Source organism: Pyxicephalus adspersus, chromosome 12, assembly GCF_032062135.1.
Source record: "Pyxicephalus adspersus chromosome 12, UCB_Pads_2.0, whole genome shotgun sequence".
NCBI lineage: Eukaryota > Metazoa > Chordata > Amphibia > Anura > Pyxicephalidae > Pyxicephalus > Pyxicephalus adspersus.
The window spans coordinates 24,971,176-24,993,346 of record NC_092869.1 but is presented as its reverse complement, the minus strand read 5'-3'; the positions used below and the strand labels follow the sequence as shown (position 1 = coordinate 24,993,346).

The 22,171-nt window shown below is 35.5% G+C and overlaps 1 protein-coding gene across 1 annotated transcript; it reads left to right on the top strand.

Moving 5' to 3' along the window:
• Positions 1 to 493: 493 nt before the first annotated feature.
• Positions 494 to 6,030, top strand: FOXA1 (forkhead box A1). Its single transcript, XM_072428201.1, has 2 exons — positions 494 to 895; positions 3,850 to 6,030. The coding sequence occupies exons 1-2, from the start codon at positions 824 to 826 to the stop codon at positions 5,074 to 5,076; spliced, it is 1,299 nt and encodes a 432-aa protein (XP_072284302.1). The 5' UTR covers positions 494 to 823; the 3' UTR covers positions 5,077 to 6,030.
• The last annotated feature ends 16,141 nt before the right edge of the window (positions 6,031 to 22,171 follow it).

The following is a 22,171-nucleotide window of genomic DNA, read 5'->3' as shown; positions in this document are numbered from 1 at the left end:
ATTTTTTTATTTTATGTTAAGAAAGATTCCCTGTAAAAATATATATTTATATATATAGAAGAAATAATTATTATCATTTTTAGAAATAATAGCAACAATAATAATATTAAGAAATAACAAAGTTGATATTCTTTTTATTTAATTTAATAATAATAATAAAAATATTTTGTATTCATATGTTATAAATGTTTATATTGTTTTTTTTATGATATTATTTATTTTATGTTATTGTATATGTTGTATATATATATATATATATATATATATATATATATATTTTATATATAGTTGTTTTTTATTTTTTCAAATGAATATTATCACCAAGAAGCAATGTCGGTTTTCCTGCGCTGAGCCCTCCAGCAGGCATATGTCTGCAGTTAGCAGGCAGGAGGAGGGTGTTGCTGTCCTCTCCTTGCTATTGGTTTGCTCTCAGCAGTGGGATGGCTCACCATGCACTTTTCTATACCTGGGGACGCCCTACTACCCTACTAGAGAACTTTGTGCAGAGTGCGCTGCCATGGGCGCAGGGCAGGTGTAGCTGCCTGTATATTGTAAGGTGCTTTCTGCTGGCAGTAAATGGAGAGAGGTAACTGAAAAGGGAGGGAGAGAAGAAGAGGAGGAGAGAGAAGGAAGAGGGAAGTGCTTTGCCTTCACGTAAGATCCACATCAGCTCAGTCTGCTCTCTCCCAGTCCCCCTCCTGCTGCTGTTTGAATTAGGGGACAAGGCTCTGTACTCCCTGATCTACTCCTCGGCTCCTATTGTGACCCCTCCACTTCTTGGATTAGTGGGCTGAATGTTTCTCTCGGGTACTTGAGATCCAGGATGTTAGGAATTGTTAAAATGGAAGGACATGAGACTACAGACTGGAGCAACTACTACCAGGACACCCAAGAGGTAAGACATTCCTAAACCCTTCAAGTAAAACTATAGTGTTTGGGGAGGAATTCCTTCCATTGGCACTGGAGGTGACTTTCTTAGCGCTCAGATGGAAGGGGGGCTTCTATATTGTAGCGCTTCAAAACTTAAGTCAATGGGACCCTTGCTCCTGGAGGAGAACCTGGCTCAGAACCCAGCTAACTGTACCCCAGGTGTGCTCCTCATTGGTTTACTTTTGTTTTCCATAGTACATTTCTAAACAATTATACATATAAGGGAGAGAAGTATTTCAATTATGAATATATTTTACCGGGTTTCAGGGATACCATGGACTGTTCCTCAAACATTGGCTCCTGTAGGCAGGGTGCGCAGTGTGCTGGAGGTAGAAAAGCTGGCTTAGTGCACATTGGAACCAGTTCTGCAAGGTGATCGGATCTGAAAATGTTTCCCCTAAAGGGATATTATCTAAAAAGTGTCAGATCTGACAAGTATGGGTAGCCCAACACTAGTTTGTGTCTATTCTGTCCAGGATGTGCCCCCAGGCCCCCTTTTGTATTAAAATCTGTGTTAAGCTGAGTTTTATATCATTATAGATTTTATAGACAGTTCATTATGAATTGAGCCTAATAATAAAACAATACCTCAGTGTGTGAGGTTGTCCCAGAATCCCGGTGCTGTAAGTAGGTGAGCACCTTTCCCCATACAGGTATGTCTTCTGTAATCACATGAGGCTCATATGTCACAGCACATCTTAACTCTTAATTTTATGCCTTGGGATAATCCAATTACACTAACAGACTATCCCCAACGTCCCTTTTGTGATCACACTTCAAGCTTTTTCTTCTTTAATTTAGGTGATATTTGAGCTATTTTGGGGCTAATTCAAAGGGCTGGGTTCAGAGATCTGATATAGCAGCTGATGTTCTGCTAAAATGCCATTTCTAGAGACTTACCACCCACCTCTGTCTGGTTTGGTTGGACTTTATGGTCCTCCAAACTTTGTACATCAACATCTGGAGATTTCTTTGTCAATCTTCTATGGCAATCACACTAATATAATACATTATGCTTGCTTTTAAATTATATATAAATTATATTTAACATTGGTAACCTGAGCATATTTTATTATCAGATGCCATTCCCTCATTAAAACTATTCTATTCTATCTAGCATGCTTTATAAATTTGATATTTTTGCCCCTTTCCCCCCTAACATAATGAAGTATATTATATTCTCTAATATACTTTAATATTTGATGCTATTCTCCCAATATACCATATGCTTTATAAATAAATATCCAACGCAGATTTCAGTTTATAGAATTCATATAATACTATAGTCTGTAACAAACTCTAATAATACATGTCAATGCCCCCTGTCATATAATGTTCTAATATATATTATAGTCTCTATCACACTTAAATTAAATTACATTATCCACCCACCTACCCCATATAGATTTTGGCCTTTATACTATATTCTTTAACTTAACAATTAGATGACCCCCATAACATTTCAGTCTATAGAATGCTATAGTCTGTATCATACTTTATTCATTAGTTGCCATTGTCCCCAGTACAGATATCAGTCTTTAGTATACTGTGAAGTGCTAATACAATAGGATATTTAGTTGTACGACTAAGTGAACAATGTCTAATGAACATTGCCTTGAAATTGGGAGATTACATTGTACATTGTGGGATTGGCTAACAATAGAACATTCAATGCATATACTGTATTGTCTGGGGAAGGTGGCATGTAGGTAACTGGATATGCTCCTATCTCAGGGAGAATGCAGAAACTTGGCCGGTCACTTTATTTTGATTATAGAATGGGAATATATTTCTGCTACAGTTATATCATGGAGCACCTATGTGTACATAGAGATTCTTAAAAAAAATCACAATTACTATGTTTGAAATATGTTTAAAAAATTCCCCAAACTTTAAACAATTATGCTATAAAAATAATCATGTTTTTAATATTTTCCAATACTTTATTAAAGATAATAAAGTAGAATGACTCTTTTTATCAGTCTGTAAGGTCAAATCTGGGTAATAAACATATGTACACACAATGTTATTGTTATTTTCTCACACCTAATAAACAAAACAAATATATTATGGGTTTTTGCTACATATTAGTTTTATGTTGTGTTGACCCAAAGGGCAGGAGATTTAGGCATATTTATTTTATTTAGATGGATCAGATTCTACAAGAAAGTTTAGGTTGGGTTGGGCTACAAACTTATTATTTTAGGAAAGGAGCCCGTTGAAATTTTACCAATCTTATTATATAATTTACTTGCTTTTGTTGAAAATTCTGTTTTTTTATTCATAAACAAGAACCAATCAACCACTTTATGGACATCGAGATGTCCATTCCGTATGTCAATGATATATATCCATGACCGACTATATCTAAATTCTAATAGATTCGTTGTAAATCGGCTTCAAGCCATAATTGTTAAGGTTTTGATGCAAAGTTGAAAGCAGATTGTCCTACAACAAAAAAAATGTTCTGAACTGTCCGGTTCTTTGTTCTGCAAAGTAAGATAGTGAAAGCTAACAGTAGTATTGAATCTATCTGGGTATTAAAAGCATAAAAATATCTAAAAAAGCTAAATATAATAACAATAATATTGATAATAATTCAGTCATTTTGCAGCGATCACCTGCTGCTGAAGCGATTCATTTCTAAACATATGAATGCCATTTGTACAAAGAATGATATTTGGCCGTGTGTGGACTAGAAGTCTCAGCACATGAAAGGTGTAGTACAGAAATAAGTTTTACTTCTGCCCAATCTATAATAATAAGTAGAAAATAAATTTGCCCTGAGCCTGGATAATAGTTGTAGTTTACAGTCTAGAACTAAGTTACCAACAAAGTAAGGAGTATAAAGAAATATATATATCTTTGTTATATTATGTTAGGGTTTAAATCAAGTCTAATTATTGTTTCTTTTCTCAGGCTTATTCCTCTGTCCCGGTTAACAACATGGCTCAAGGGTTGGCTCCAATGAACACCTACATGACCATGAACACCATGAGCTCCAGTAACAACATCACCCCAAGCTCCTTCAATATGTCCTATGCCAACTCAGGGCTAGCAGCTGGCTTGAGCCCAGGTGGCATGTCAGGAATGGGGGCTGCTGGCTCTAGCACTGGTATGAACGGAATGCCATCCGGGGTATCACCTATGGGCAGTGCTCTGAGCCCAGGCAGTATGAACGCCATGTCAGCCCAGCAAGCTTCCATGAACAGTTTGAGCCCTTATTCAAGTATGAACTCAGGAATGAGCCCCATGGCATATGCCCCCTCCAATATCAACAGGACCAGGGACACTAAGACCTTCCGGAGAAGTTACCCCCATGCTAAGCCCCCTTACTCTTACATTTCATTGATCACCATGGCCATCCAACAAGCCCCCAGTAAGATGCTGACCCTCAGTGAGATCTACCAGTGGATCATGGACCTTTTCCCTTACTACAGACAGAACCAGCAGAGGTGGCAGAACTCCATCAGGCATTCACTGTCCTTTAACGACTGCTTCGTGAAGGTGGCCAGATCTCCAGATAAACCTGGCAAAGGATCTTACTGGACTTTGCACCCTGATTCTGGGAACATGTTTGAGAATGGCTGCTACTTGCGTAGGCAGAAGCGCTTTAAATGCGATAAACCCCAGGGTGGCAAAGGGGGCCATGATGGCAGAAAGGATCAGTCAGGTTCTTCATCACCTTTACACCGTGGACATGGCAAGTCCAGCCAGCTGGATAGCAGTTCTTCCATGTCCAACCCTTCCAGTAGCCCTCAATCCTTAGATCACAATGGTTCTACTGGAGACCTAAAGCCACAGGTGACCAACAATGGTGGTCCATCTCCTTTATCTTCTCACCCAGGTCACACATCTCACTCTTTAGTCCATGAGTCCCACATCCACCTAAAAGGAGATCCCCACTATTCCTTCAACCACCCTTTCTCCATTAACAACCTGATGTCTTCATCTGAGCAACAACACAAACTGGACTTCAAAGCTTATGAACAGGCTCTGCAGCAGTATTCCTCCTATGGGGGTTCCCTTCCTGCAATGCCCCTTGGCAGCACAACCATGGCTGGCAGAGGGACTATAGAGCCATCAGCACTGGAGCCAACGTATTACCAAGGGGTCTATTCCAGACCGGTCCTTAATACATCATAATCAGACCCCCATCCATCACAGATTGTCCTCCACTGGGGAGGAAATTTCATATCCCTGTAAAAATGACTGTTACTTTATTAATGTATTACAAGGCAAGAAAAAAAAAGTTATTTTAAACATACAAATGAAAAAAAAAAAAAACAATGCAGATTCGGAGATCTTTCAATGTTATATAAAAGCACAAAGGTCAACTAAGCTGCAGAGGAGTGTATTTAATGAACTGTTTATTGTGTATATATTGCTATATGTTTATCAATTTCCTAGGCAAGTTTACAAGTCAGGGGTTTGGGCAGTAATAATGGAAAACATTTGAAGAAAATACTTATTCTTTTTTTTTAAATACTCCAGATTTGTGAAGGACAATTGTGCTGTGAAAAAAAGTTACATATCCAAATTCTTCAAACCAGGGACCTATGTCCCTATGTTACTTTTTTCGTGGATAGGAAAACTTTGCTATATCATTATGCAGGAGAGAACCAATTTAGAGGAGCCCAATGGCAGTAACAGAGCCCATTCTTCGTTTAGTTTAGTAATACGATTTTTTTTTTTACATTTTTTATTTCTGATAGTGTTAAATGATAAACATAGGTCATTACAAAAAAGTCTAAATTCATAGTGGCTGTTCTGTCTCTCTCTGCTGGGGTCATACCCTCTCTGGCTTGTCCCTTTTACATCAATTATAGAAAAGGGTCTCAATCATTTGGGAATAAGCTGGACCGGGAGTCTTTTCTGTGTGTTTATTTTTGTCATTTTTTAAGTTTCTTTTTCCTTTTCCCGTATTATCCGTAATTTATTGCATGGTTCCCCGCTTATGGTTTCTTATGAAAAGGTTTTAAATGATGGTTCGATAAAAATGCAAATTGTCTTAAATGAATTTAATTTTATAAATGTAATTGTAATTGAAAATATTTTGATTTTTAAAGAGAAAAAAATAAAAAAAAAATCAGTCCTGAATTTGCCTACTTGTATGTCTTTTGGGGTTTATATAAATATACAGTATATATATATGCACTATATATATATATATTTATATTCGTTTTTTTAATATACCATATGAACATATGTGGTGGTGGTGCTACACAGGTTTATGTGAATTTGTAATATATTTAAACATATGCACACATACATCCTATCTTGCACCGTAGACAATTTTATATTGTGCCCTATGTGTAAAGTTTGTGATCATATAATCAATATCGAACAGGGTTTATGCATATATATTATTATATTTAATTCCAAAAACGCGAATTTTTTATTTATATATGTAATATATACTATTTTTATATATACTAATTTTTCTATATCCATATAATATTATTATCGTTTTTTTTTAACATTTTTTACACTACCAAAGAGAATGAAGTCTGATGAAGAAGCCTGCTATAAAGCCTTCCCCCCTTGGCATATATCATAAAATCATATAAAATAATGAATTATTACTAAAGCACTATCAGATCAAGTCTTGCCTGCAAATTGTAGTGGGTTATCCTTATCTATTATACAGTTTGTACTGGAACATTCAGATTATTTGGTAGGTACATGTTGAACACTTGTATAACCTTTTCCCCACGGGGGGAAATATTCAATAATAATAATAATAATAATAATACGTACATGGAAAATAGATAGATAGATAGATAGATAGATAGATAGATAGATAGATATGTATTTGGCTGTCTTTCTCTGCATTGGGATCGATGAAGTTCTGATGTTGGATCTGCTTGATTGTAAAATTGGGAAGTTTTGCTTTATGAATACAACGGAGATCTCATAGATTACACTTGGGATTTGACACTAACCCCTTATTAATTAACCAGCAGTGACCTCAAGAGGACTGCGAATATATAACATTTGTGTGTGTGTGTATATATATATATATATATATAAATATATATATATATATTCTGATAGAAGTGCAGCTCCATATACATGGTATATATAAATAAATAAATAAATAAATATATATATATATATATATATATATATATATATATATATATATATACCATGAATATAGAGCTGCACTTCTATCAGAAACCAGACTTGGATTTTGCATTAATATGATCGGCATTTACTAAAGGTCATGAAATATCAGCGCTTAATATACAAGCAATCCATATAGAGTTTGTATCTCCTTATCTCTTACAATGATGATCACTATAATAAAGAGTGTTGTGGCTGACACAGTAGCTGAATGTATATTTGTTTTTCCTGGCTAGGAACCCCCTGCCATTTCTAGCCATCTAGAAGTATAGCAGAAGTGAGTGCAAACAGCTTGAGCTTTTTCTCCTAGCAGAGCAGCAAAGACAAAGGGCGAGCTTATTGCATTCTGCCTGGACTAGGAAGGCTTTTTTCCCACTGAAATTCTCTTTTTGTTCTATATGGGACTTCGAATCAACACCAGGACAGAGTACATAGAAGAATGTGTGCATGAAGGCTGGGCCCCGCCATTTACCCCTAGGATCTCCACTCATCTCAGACACTTCTACAAATAACTCAGAGCCCTTGCTGGTTCCTGTAAAGTTCAAGCAAAGTTCCTATAATACTTATCCATACATTACTGCTATATCAACGAATAATCGATTGTTTCCAGGAGAATTTATAGTGTACACAAAAGAAAGAAAGAATATATATATAGTTATAAAACGATTGGCATATATACACATAGGACTACATAATACAAATGTTTTTGTGCACTCAAAATTCACAAAACTTTTTTACTTCACCCAAATTAATTAATTTTTCACATCGGATTTAATTTAAAAAAATCTAGACGATTTACACATTTTTTATCTGGATAAAACTGTGAAAAATATTAGTTCTGAGTAACAGTAAAGAAGTAATTGGGGAGAGCATTTATAAATAGATCAGTAACACAAGTCTACAATTCAAAGAAACAAGCAGATTAAAAGACCTATAAAACTAGATAATAATATATTGGAAGGAAATATTGCAATGAAAAAAAAAAAACAACAACCACAAAACAATAACAGTAATAGTATATAAAAGTAATAATAACAATACCAAAAACAAAAAAAATTATAAGCATAATCATATAATAATAACAATACAATAACAAAAAATAATGATACAATAAACAAGAATACCAAGGAAAAATAACTATCACCATCAAGGAATTATTAATATTATTGAATAATTAGGAGACATAATGATATAACTATTGTAGAAGTGATGATAATAATTTTAAGAATTTTAATTTCCAAAATGCGTTGTATTCATTTGCAAAAAAACAAAAACAAAAATGTGCACAATAACCTACAGCAGTCAGACCTATGAAATGGAATTAGTTGCTTTGGGTTTTTGCACATTACTCTTGGTAATCAATACAATCCAGCTGTTATGCACATTGCACAAAGCAGAAGTCATACTGCTTATCTTATATGCAAGTTTGAAAATGCATCAGAAACTTTGATAAAGAAGGTCAGAAAGAAATAAAAAAGCAATGTTATTCTATGCAGAAAATACAATTTTGAACAGATGACATAAGAACATCAATGATGTCATCACTGCCTTCTCTTCTTTTTACATTTCCTATAGAACAATGTACTTCTTATATTGTGCTATAGACATTTCCTATAGCACCTGGTCCTTATAGAAGTGACTCTAGCTGCTATTGTTTGAGTTTCTCTGGCATCATCTGGGCTGTACTCTCACAAAATAATTAATACAAACAAAAGCCCCAGCCAGGTATTTTAATTAACTATATAGCTCTAATTTGAAGCTCACATTTCCCTTAAACAAATAATGTGAGCAGGAGTGTAGCTGGGTGGTTAGATCCAACAATACTGAATGGTAAATATTATTCTGGTGTATAGCAGGGGAAAGGGCAGCTCTTTATTACAGATTGCTCAGATCACAGTTGTATCTGTGTCCTTCACACTGACACACTGCTGTGCCAGTACACAGTGCCTGCTCATACTGCACCCCTCTGAATGGGATACTCCATATCCCTGAATGTTTATTTTGCCTTGTCTATTTTATAGGCTAGTATGTGATTGGTGTTGTATGCCTTGTTGTGTACTATTTAAATATCTGTGTGTCAATATATTAGTAATTACAGTTCTGATTGTGCTGATTGTTACACTCAGGGGCTGACCTCTTCTAACATGCAGCAGAGTAAATATCTCAGCAATGGTGATTTGCTTACTTTATAAACTTAGATTTGCATGCTTGCTGTTACTTATTTAATAAAGCAATGCAAAGTGTGGTGACTACTGGACTAACTAAATGACAGAACAGTAACACTCAGCAGCACATTGCAAGTTATTCCTATTAGTCTAGAGAACCTAACTCACCATTTACTATGGAACTTTACTCCTTATGGAACTACTACTTATTCCATCTGAAGTCATTGCTTATTGCATCTGGAATTTTGCACTAATTTTTAGTAAATATGTAATACATTTTCTACTGTTTGCTTCTTATTTATTTATTGAATCTTGATTAGTATAAATATTTTTGTCTATTGAAATTGTATTATTATTTTTGTTTTTAATTTGTTTATTGGATTGTTGCTATTGCTGTTTACGTATTTATTTAATGAATTAATATTACTAATTATTTACATTTTTAGTATATAATTAGTTATAAAGAACATAGAAAGGCACCGTGGACAGAAACCTGGGGGACTGTAATATATGATAGGAATATTATTATTATTAATAATAATAATAATAATAATAATAAACAGGATTTATATAACGCCAACATATTTTGCAGCGCTGTACATTAAATAGGGATAGCAAATGACAGAGATAGAGACAGTGACACAGGAGAAGGAGAGGACCCTGCTTAGAGGAGCTTACAATCTAGGAGGTGGGGGAAGCATCATCACACAATAGGAGGGGAATATGCTACTAGATTGTAAGCTCTTCGGGGCAGGGTCCTCGCCTCCTGTATCACTGTCTGTATTAGTCTGTCATTTGCAATCCCTATTTAATGTACAGCGCTGCATAATATGTTGGCGCTATATAAATCCTGTTTAATAATAATATTAATAATAATAATAATAATTATAATATTAACAATAATTATGATGATGATTATTAGTTGTATTGTTATAGCCTAATTATACAGGGATGAAATCAGACCCTTGACATATACAATTTAACTAAACTAGTACAAGTAATATCACCTGCATTTGTTTGCACACATTGGAAAAACATTACACACATAATATGTAAAACAGCCATGTGGGTAATATTGTATGAAAAGTGTTACACACATATTTGTTTACAAAAACACTACACATAGTGTAGTAATAACCGTCACCAGCATTTACAACAATTTGCTTTAAATGTAAATAAACATGCTACATATACACACACACACACACACATATATATATATATATATATATATATATATATATATACATACTCACAGATATAAAAAAATGTGGTTAGCAATTTCAAGAAAAAATGAAATCAGATGCTTGACCAATTAAATGAACCAAAAGTATGGCAAATGTTATAAGTCATGCATTGTGAGTGAAATATGCTGTATTTCCATTGCACAGTGATATCAGTGTTACATGATTTCAGGCACTGGGAGCTGGAGGAAGGTGTGTTATGCTATGTACACACATCAAATTTATATAATTATTGAAATTATTTTTCATGATGATTTCCAGCTCCAGTATAACCAATGAGACCTCTGCACACTGTACTGTTAAGTTCTTTCAAGAAGAGGGGGGAACAGAAGGTATCCTGCGGCATCCTCCTTCATAGGAAATTACAGAGGGTCATCCCTGGTTGGTCATGTAGTGATCCACCACGGTTCCCCAAGTGACATCAGGGGACTGCTTTACAGACAGCGGATTTTCACCTGAGGATGATCATGATCATTTCTGACAGTTATCCAGCATATTTCCCCCACCCTCTAGATTGTAAGCTCTTCGGGGCAGAGTCTGCTCTCCTGTTGCTGTCTATATTCATTGTTATTTGCAACCCCTATTTAATGTACTGCACTGTGTAATATGATGGCACTATAAAACTCCTGTTTATTAAAAATAATATGTTCTTGTCTTAAACAGCACATGAGCACCTCAGCACCTTATCTGAACAATCCGGTACATTGACTGGTGCCACAGGAATCTACAAAACTGCACTTAACATAATGGTACCACCCTGATGAATGTGCAGATTGGTAAGGGCCACTAAATTACAGCAGTGTAAATAACTCATATACATCTTTTTCACCTGTCTGGCTGGAATTTACACTTTACTAGCTGAATGTTATTGGCTATTTTTATATCAGGATTCCCCTGGTATTACTGGTACTTTTTATTTTTGCGTAGTTGCTTTTAAATCTTTGACACATATTTACTTTTTTCCATGAACAGAATATTTATTTGCAAAATTAAAATACAATGTATGCTAAGTTCCTATTTCCTATGTTTAATGAAACATCCATCTACATCTATAACAATTCTAGATTTATTATATATGTTTTCTATATAAATGGTTATATATTACCATTGTGTCAAAAAGAGATTAGTGATTATATAAAAATAAGAGACAACAGGCATAACTCTCCTAGTCCTATTGATCTAATGTCTATTTTGTAATATCACAATTTATATTCCTCATCATCATGACTTTATTTAATCAATTCCATAAGGAGTAATATGTTACATATACACCACAGTACATATATGTCACCACTAATGTTATTTTACCAGTCCTAATCAGTTCAATGTAAAAATCTAAATGACTGCAGGGATAATCACCCTAAAATACCAATAATGTTAGCAGGGTGATAACCAGGAGCAGCCATATCTGCCTATGGAGGAGTTCTAGAAGGAAATGGAGCCATTCAAGGTGGTCATAGAATAACTCTTCATGAGATAAAATAATAAAAAATGCAAACAGGCCTTTGGCAAACTAATATTCACTTGCCATATAAATAAAGATTAGACATCTTGATGATATTTGTGTTTGTGAATATTTAGTAGAAAGTTAATAATAATGTAATACAATAAGTAGTGGTGGTATAATAATTCACCAAGCTTAAATGACTCTTTCTTTCAAAAAGAAGCTGAAAATAATTTCAGAATATGATTTTTAAAGCCATGCTGTCTTATTCTGGAACCAAATATACACCACTTATTTGTATTGTGCTAAAAAAGCAAATAATAAATACACAGCCATCTATGTCTTATATATTCTTTCTGCTGGCAGAAAGCATTGAAGCCCTAATAGTGGGAGGTGGTGATATATTTTGGGTTCATACTCCTACAGATTCTTTGAGCTCAAGAGGACAGGAAAGGAGAATATAGTATAGAAAGATAAATGTGTAATAATAATAATAATTTTATTATACAATATATAATATTTACACATATACATTCTACATATAGTTGTATACAAATCCAACGTGATTCATAACATTTGTATATTTAGGTTAAAATGTTTGTACAGTGAATGCACTAAATAAATAAAGGTAAAACTGAGTTCCCTTGTATATCCAATCATGTGCTTGCAAAAATCATTTTACTGTCATTCTTAATCTACAAGACTGGGTATTTGAAGTGCACACACCTTAATTACCAACAATCATCAAGTCAATAGGCTTTAATACTCTAGTATTCACTTCCAATCTTCGGCACACTATACAGTAGGTGAAGTTTATGCTCCGGCTTACTACCCATAAATAAATAATAAATAAAAACAGTTGCACAAAACAAATTTGAGTTTTTAATGCAGATTCTGTTAAAAGTAAATACAGATAAAAGTAACTATCTATATCTTTATTGTGCCATGGCAGACTGCAGTTTATTTCTATATTATTTTTTTATTTTTATTTTATTTTTGAATGCAGTTTGCTGCAAATCACATATTAAAAGGGTAAAAATTTTGCATTGCAATGCATGGAACACACAAACTTGTGAACACTGAATATATGTACATCCTGTATTCCATATTATTGCTATAGTTGCACATCTGTTGTGGGATTGAATGTGTTTGCTTTAGTTTGCAGCTCATATGCTGGCGTATTTACATGCTAGCATTTTGTGCCTTTCTATTTTCCTGGCTACTGTTTATTCTCTCCATGTGTCAGCCTGTGCTGAATGAGTTTGTATGTCAATATGACAGTGGAATCTTGTAGTGTTTCCTATGTTTGTGCATGGCTGTGCATATTGCTGTCTGTCTGTACCTGGGTGTCAGGCTATGTAAATGGCTGTATGTCTTTCCCTTTCTCTGTTAGCTGACACAAGTCAGGGAGAGTTCACAGGTCTGAACTTTGATCCCAGCCTTCTTTTGTCAAAAAGCTTTCATAGTTCCCTAAAACATTTATCTATAACTATATAACCTGAACTATTTTTTCTTTATAGCTTGGGTATTACGCTGCAGCCATTGTGAGTGTAGAAGTAAGTCCTTTATACTGGATAGCATTAGCCAAAAGGTCAATGCCAAGCTTATTTTCAGGATTCACCTCCCTAACAATATGAACACCATCCTCCAGTCTATTTATGTGTTAGTAATGGATAGAAAGGGAAGAAGTAACTGATGAAGTGAAGTGAGGAGCACTGGACCGCTTGGTGTCCTGTGGTTGACAATATTGGGCAACTTGAGGTTGGTAGGCAGCTCTTTTAGTTCAAGGGTGGTTCCGGTAAAATAATGGGGAAAAATTGCATATAAGGTTGCACACACAAGCAGCCTAGGCTCAAAACTCATAAATACCCATATCACATCCAATAAACCAGAAATGTGTTAGTTGTATATATTCACTGATATGAAGGAAAGACTAAACTCATTCTGTGGTCCTTACAATGATGAGAGCTAAACAGTTTCTGGTTATATAATGAGCACATCCACTATGGGACCAATACCTAAATGGACCAAAAGCTTGAAAGTGAACTTACCAATGAATTCCCACAGGTCTGGGACCCTAGCCTCATGGAATGAGGTCAACAAAAGAGGGCAACCACGAGAACCCGCTGCATCTCTGCATGCACCAGTCAAACAGAAACAGTCAAAAAGAAAAAAAACAGTAGTTCATTCAATCAAGGTCATAACTTGGATGTGAGGAGTTAACAGGGCTTGGCAAAAAGTCATACATAGCCAAAGATAAAAGCACCCTGGACTCAAACCAATATTAAGCCAATGGATGGGCAGATCATCTTCAATAAACTAGAGATGTGTTAGTTCAACATTTCAGTTCATATAGGAAAGCTCAAGAGCCAACATGAAGGCCAATCTCATTCTGGAGTCCTTATTCTACAGTAAAAGCTGAACAAATCCTGACTATTCAAGCACCATGGGCTCAAAACTCACATGAAACCAACAGATTAAATAAACATCTCCAAAATACAGAAATGTGTTATATAAAGTTGTCTGTTCATTAGCAAAAGTTCAGAATGTGTTCTTTTAGTATTTAATGATATGTGCCAACACATTATGGGAACTATATGTAGTGATTCCGCACACATTTTGCAGCTTGGTTATTATTTGTTTGTATGATGGGTTTTGAAAGGTTTCACTTCCCGTAAAACTTCCTAATTTCAAGGCATGGCGCAGAAGTTGTCATAGTTTGCTTGGGACATTGACAGTTTCATTTTTTCCCCATTGTACTAAAACCTCAGGTTTTGTCTGTGCCACTGTTAAGCTACGTACACACTTCCAAATATTATCGTTGGAAAACGATCGACGAACGATCCTGCACGATATCTACGAACGATCGTATAGCACCGATCCTGCACATAGAGATAACGACACGATCGTTCGTAGATATTGCGATCCGCCGGTCCGGCCGTTCGTTTCCAACGACTTTCCTCGTTCGTCGGCGTCGTTGGTTACTTTTTTACGAACTATTTTTTGCCCAATCGATCGTTCGTCGTTCGTTTTGAACGATAAAAATTGGAAGTGTGTACGCACCTTTAGAGAGATCTCTAGTAATGGTGGAAATGAGGGAATATTTCTCCTAGGAAGGTTCTAACTATTCCTGATTCATTTCCACTTAAATGTCTCAAATGTTTTCCTTGGCACTTCCTAGTGCCATTAGAAAACCATTGCCATTCTGCAGAAAGCTATTTAATTTAAATTTTAGGGGAACCTGTCAAGATGGAATGATGTATGACTTACTAAGTAACAAACCAATATAGACAACGATGACATCACCAAGTCCTAACTTTCACAAGCATGTCTGCCCCAAGGATTCAAGGTTTCATTTAAAGGGCAAATACAAATGTTAAGTATTTTTACCCAATATCTCCCATTCTTATCAGTCTTTAGGAATGGTATTTATGGGATTATGTTTGTTCTTTTTTCACTTCACTTTAGAGCTGGATTCTCTAACATATGGCCCACTGACCAATATCTAAGCCATTTTGCTTGGTCCATGGGACCACACTTGAGACTTTGCAGCTGTTTGTGGCTGTAACATGGAGCCAAGCATATGAAATCTTTAAATACTCACTTGTCCCCCCAGGCTCTACTCATGATCATATTATCTATCAGTGTATACGTTTGTGTGTAGGTGTGAGTGTGTGTATGGGGGTGTGTGGATATATATAAATATGTGTAGGTGTTTGTATGTGAGTGTGTATATGTATTTGAGAGTATGTATGTGGCTGTGTGTTACTGATATGCCTCATGGAAGGCACTGCTGTGTTTTGGAACGAGATGGTAGAATAAATCATATGAGTATGTGTTTACTATACTCCTAACCCTCGCACAGTGTACTTTACATACCTCTGACCCTTCACTTTGTTTGTTGGGCTGTACATTACTAATATTATTACTGACTCATGCACTCTGTATATTCCACACTCCTGACCCCTGCATTCTGTACATTACATGTACTTGACCCCTTCACTTTGTATGTTCTAAATTTCGTTCCCCTTGTATGTGTGTGCAACATATACATCAAGTAGGCGCTCATTCGCTATTTAATCCCCACCTTAAAGCTCATTAACCATTCTCATGGGAAAAAAATTGCATGACCATGCTTTAGAAAGCTTTCTCTGGATTTCATAAGATAGAAAATGATGGTAAAACCTCCATAACAGGCCACAAGCAGTATAATCATTCCCCGCTGTATATAAATATACTGTAAACCTATCAGTACCAAAAGGTCTTTCACTAGTCCTAGGATAAAAGGAATGAGTTGCAATTTATTTGGTAATTAATATGACAAACCCACACTAAAGCAAATGACTAATGTAAAAGGACACAGATTAGTTAAAACAAGGTTAGTAGTTAAAACGTAATCCTCATCATCAAGGTTTGTTTTACTTTCTTTGACAGGTATGCATTCCATGATGAAATTCTTTTACAATGATTCACATTACATGACACCACTGCTTATTAAATATAGATTGAAAAGTGATATATATATATATATATATATATATATATATACATATATATATATAATTATTTATTTATGTGTAAAGGAGAGCACCAGAATGCAAGTGGTATATGAATATATGAGTACAATTATCTGGAAAATAACACCGGTAAAGGATCCCCATGTAAAATATATGGGTATTGATGCTGATACAGCAGGATTTACTTAGCTACTCCACAATAGCCGACTGCAGATTTATACCACTTGTGTCCATGAAGCCACCATCAGCCTGTCACAGCTGAGCAGGCTAAGTTTGGTAATTTCTTTATTGCTGTTCTCAGTTTTGGGTCCTAACTTCCGAAACAAGTGATACTTTAGTGTGCACAACACTTTTGACCTCAAACCTATTCCCAACTGTTATCTCTATAATTGATAAAATCCTTCTATTTTTTACATTTATGGATTTCAAAATTTAAAATTAAAAGATCACAAGAGCCTTGTAATTAATAAAAGTAGAGTACCTATAGGTGGACATGAAAACTTTGCAAGCTTGATAAGCCGTCACCCATTCATGTTCCCATGAGGAATTCTTCTTACTTCTGTTCTGGTGAATTTTGGAATGGACATTTCTTTCTATCACAGTGAAGGTGATCATTAGGGGAAATAAAGAAGATATATCTCCCTAGAATAGAAACCAAATGGGAAGTATTCACATCACCTGTCAGTGAGCAAAGGATTCTCAATTTTGTATTGTCTTGAATGCTGTGTTACTAAGTTTAAAAATCTGATGCTGTCAATGGCATCCCCAAATCTCTAAAAGTCAGAGACAAGTGTGTGAATAAAAAAAAGTAAAAGTTCTATGTGGTCACACCTTGATTGTATGCCATAGCTGACAATGGTGGAAGTAGATGCCTTCACAACATCCCATCAGTTGTAATTGGTGGGTTATAATCTACTCACCTATATTTAAAACTCACTGATAAAACCTTATGGTAAAACTGTAGTTTGTGATTCAAGGGGATGTAAAGAGGCAGTTTCCATACCTAAACACACTTTCTATATCTAGATAAATATTCTTTAAACATATAGAGCATTTGGACAGGAACTAGACTGATGTCATATTATTTCCACTATGAAGTAATGCTAACTTTATGATTTATGTTAACAAGTTATGAAGGTGACCGATGACTAAGTAGAATTCTATTCTTGACTGGAACCAAATGTGAAATGATTCAGAACTGTCAACTAATTACTCTGACCAAGTGATCAATTTTATTACATTCATTTTTCTGCAGCAAAGGACAAGGACAAAGATAATAAAATGCACTTCTAAACTGGCTGGATTAATGTGAATTAAAAAGTAAAGCACATTTTACGAATCCGTTATGACTATTTTTAATATATTTTAGGGTGGTCTGCTAAACTGATTAGTGTGCACAGTGTAGATTGAGATGTTAATGGAAATATATTCAGTGCCTAATACCAGTGACTGAAAAACATCAAACAAATATTGTTTATTGTACAAATAAACTATAAAAAATATTCAGGCCTGTAGCAAGAAATGCAGCCACAAGGCATATCTGTGTTTAATGGGTCCTAAGTAACATTTACCCATTGAGCTGATTTAATAAAGCTCTCCAAGGCTGGAGAGGATACACTTTCATCAGTGAAGCTGGGTGATCCAACAAAAGTGGAAAATAATTCTTAAAAGTAATTTATTATTTGCTAGCAAATGTTTTGAACCCTGGACCAGATCCATTCCAGGTTTGCTGGATCACCCAGCTTCACTGAAGTATTGTCTCCAACCTTGGGGGGCTTTAATAAATCAGGCCTATTACGTCCAATTCCACTAATAGGAAGAGATCCCCCACAATTACCACTGTGCAGGTACTACTACAGTCCATGAACAAAAATGTGCACATAACCTGTCTGACATTGTAACTTTATGGGCACCCCTGGTAAGAATAAACTGTATTTGCTGCAAATTTCTTTTTTATTATGTGTAAAGCAGGGAATAGTACCTTTTACTGTTTGCACCCGACCTCTCTTCCTGTCCCCAAAAAGCAATAGGAAATCAGAGGAAATCCCAGAAAAAAGGAACAATTAAATTCCAGAGAGTTGTCCCTGAAACAAGTGTCCCTATCAGAGAATATTCATCCATCAATTTTTCTGCTCTGTATTGATTTACTGCCTGGAAATTCTGATAGAATAAGGGATCATTATCAGAAATGCAGCCAAACTAATATCCAGGTGTTTTTGCCCATTTAGTAATCAAATGATTTATACTGGTATTCAGGCATCTTGTCTGCCTGGTTGCAGGTGTAAAAACATGTGGGCATTTTCCACTACTTTTTGCCTATGTTGAAATGTCTCAAATGCCTATATAGCAGTTGCACTTGTTAGGTGCTTCGACCTTTATTTTACTTTTAGGATGAATCATTTATTACATAAAAAAGGAAATAACAATATAGGAAAAAACATGAATACTACTTATTGCAGTGTGGCCAAAGGTGGTCAATAAATGGTCAGCATCACTAGACACTTCTTTTAGCAGGATAGAGAGAGGAATGGATAGACCAGGGGTGTCAAATTCTGGCCTGCGGGCCAAATCTGGCCCGCTATGTCCTTTTTTTGGCCCTCAAAGGAATCCTTAATATGAATATAAAAAAGTGCCCACAATAAAAAACAAAATTACTTTGGGTAAATAGTATTGAAATATCATATCAGTGAAGATGCCATCCACCACAGTCCATAAAATGTGATAGAATAAAGAATGGTGTAACCAGAGGGGCAGTGCCACCATCAATTCATGAATACAAATTTGTATTAAAAAAATAAGTAAAAATAGATCTATTGATAAGGAAACATGCTGGATAAAATTGGAAAAGCTGGAACACTCATAATGGAAATAAAAGTACAAAGACTTTTCATAAATGTGCGGTTCATCCATCGACTCTCTTCATGTTCGTCATTGAAGCCCCTTTACCCAGTCTGAAGAATGGCCGGCATAGTAATCACCTCCTTCACATCAAAAGCAGTTATCACCGAGATGTTGCTGCTCTCTCTTTCATTTCAGGAAAGCCACTTTCACTCAACAGATCCCCTATTCAGCACTGAGGGATTGAATTCATTATCTCCAATAACACAATTGTATGGGGGCCATGAAAAGAGCAAACTCACAACTTCAGTCTGGGGAACAGAAAGAATTAGATACCCAGCATAGGAAGAGTGTAGTCAGAAGCCGACTTCATGGGCCCGAAAAGGTGCCAAACGACAGTAGGGAGAGATCATTATAGTACGCTTTCAGAAGTATGTGTTGATCACATAGCAAACAGAATCTTTGAAACTAACTAGCAAACCACATACTCATGTTTTTGGTATTCTGTGTACAGACTTATCCCAAGTACACTGCTTGTATGGCACCATACAAGCACCAGTACACCAGTACGGCACATCCCAGCACACAGTCATATTGTGTGAAGGAGCTCTTAGTGCTTTGGACTCAAACCTGCAACTTGGGGGCTGCATGTGGCCCTTTGGAAGTTACAAGTCTGTTTTAGTATATGCTCAGGCCAGTGAAGGAAAAGTATTGTTTAGACTTCCAGTAGTTAAACAATTCTATTCATTTATTTTCACTTTTTAATATATATATTACTTTTCTGCACATTTAGTATTATCCCTTTTCTATTTTTGTCTTTTGTTTTTAAAAAGGCATTTAGCTGAAAGAAACATCAAAAATGGCATAAGAAATTGAATTGGAATCATTGACTTGCAAAGGGGACTTGAAGCATAACCTCTCTCAGTCTATATATTTATTTCTTGTGATTGGCATTTGACTGGCACAGGCAGTAAGTTTGATCTCACACGGCTAGGTAGGGTTCAGCTTAACCTTAAATTATTTGACAATTTCTTCATCCATCAGTCTATGAGATCAGATATCAATCTATACGGAAGGAAAATATCGAAGTTTCAAGTATTTACTGAAGGGAAGTAAATGGAGCAATGTTTTTTCTTGCCAGAGTAATCAATATAGGATCTAGCAATCATTCTGATAAATGCAAACAAATCAAAAGCCTTGAAGATCTCAGGCACTGCATTACATAATTGTTTCAATATAGTGATCTCAGCAGAGCATCATTTTAACTCACTGTAGACCAAAGAATTTCCACTATGTGCTGCTCTGTTGCCTCAAACTTTTTTTTACAGTGATTACTGATATATCATACGTTTACATGTAACTAGCTGTATTTGTTACAGATAGATGTCAGGTTACTCGCTATTTTTTGTAAATAAAATATAAATTATATCCTAAACTCTGATTAAGGATTCTCTGAAATTACTAAGCATATCTTAAATTTCCATATGTGACTTTTGTTCTGCTCATTTATTTCCAGGGTACTTTTACCTTCAGTTTCAGTAGCCATTTGAATGTTCTCTAATGCTTTGGCTTCTCAATTCTGTCAGTTATTATCCCTCGGAGTTTGTAGTGCTTTTAGCACAGTGCAGTGCATCTGTTATTTAACAATGGCAAACATGACCAGCTGCATGGGTCATCATGGCTAATAGATATTGGCATATTTCAGGTTGCTTCAAATTAAAAAGGGCTTCCAGAATCTTTAGGCGAATTGGATGTGGGGAAGAGACCCTGTTCCTCCACTCTGAGATGCCTCAATATTGGGAGTGGGCATGGTGAGGTACTGGAAGGGGGATGTGCATGGTCATTTATCCCCTTTTCCTGCCCACCCAATCTGCATGCCCGGATAAGGATCTGGTTTAAATTTATTGTATACTGTACCATGCACAGTTTAGGCATTCAATAAGCAAGTTACTTAAAGTATTTTTGTATTTTTAATGTTGCTTTGAAAGCAAACTTGCCCATAAAATGACCCTCACATAATAAATAGTAATACTTATTAAAAAAAACAGTATTTATATGGCACCAACATAGTACACAGCACTGTATAATAAATAGGGGTTGCAAATGACAGACAGACAGGAGGAGAGGAGCCTGCCCAGAAGAGCTTACAATTTAAAAAATCATTGCTCATCCCTGTGCTTTATTATAGTCCAACTCCAGCCTAACTTCCTTTCTTTGGGTGGAGAGTGAAGGAGTAACAACCTATGACTTCACTGAGATTTCCCCAAGAAGAAATGGAATATCTCTTCAGTGGGGACAGACTGCAACAAATCACTTTTCTTTCCAAAAAAGGATGCTTAAATCTCTTACATTCTTACAGTTACCTGTCCTAGTGATAACCAACCCTGTCTTTCTTTAACTGTCATATGAACATGGACAAAAAGTGAAAAATCCCCAATGGTATCATGGACAGCAATGTAACCTTGGCAAGGGTATTTACTGTTCCAAAACAAAAGAAAAATGTTGTAACGCCTAATTAATCTGAAGGCCACTTTCTCACCTCAGCTGTTTTGGCCTTTTTATTGTATTATTTGCTGTTGGTACACAAAGTTTTATTAAGTTCCTTTTTTTTAGCATTGTGTTAAAAATATACCCCCACAAAGTATTACATTGCAATTAATTTCACCATTTTTCACATTTGTACCATATTGGCATGATAACCTAAACAAATTGCACTTTTTATCTACAGCAACATAAATTTAAATTATGTATGAAAACCAATAAAAATATTATTAATCAACATAAAGTTACTGCCAATTTAGCTTTACATGGAGCCATAATGTTAAAGGAAATCTTCTCTTGCTTTAGAGCAGAGTTCTTCTTTAATTAAAGCCAATGACTACAATGCAGATTCGGCCGTTGATG

Bases quoted from the DNA above. Each gene is read 5' to 3' on its own strand.
- FOXA1 (XM_072428201.1), top strand. From the start codon at position 824: ATGTTAGGAATTGTTAAAATGGAAGGACATGAGACTACAGACTGGAGC. The intron at 896-3,849 runs GTAAGACATTCC...TTCTTTTCTCAG, and splicing joins ACTACCAGGACACCCAAGAG to GCTTATTCCTCTGTCCCGGT.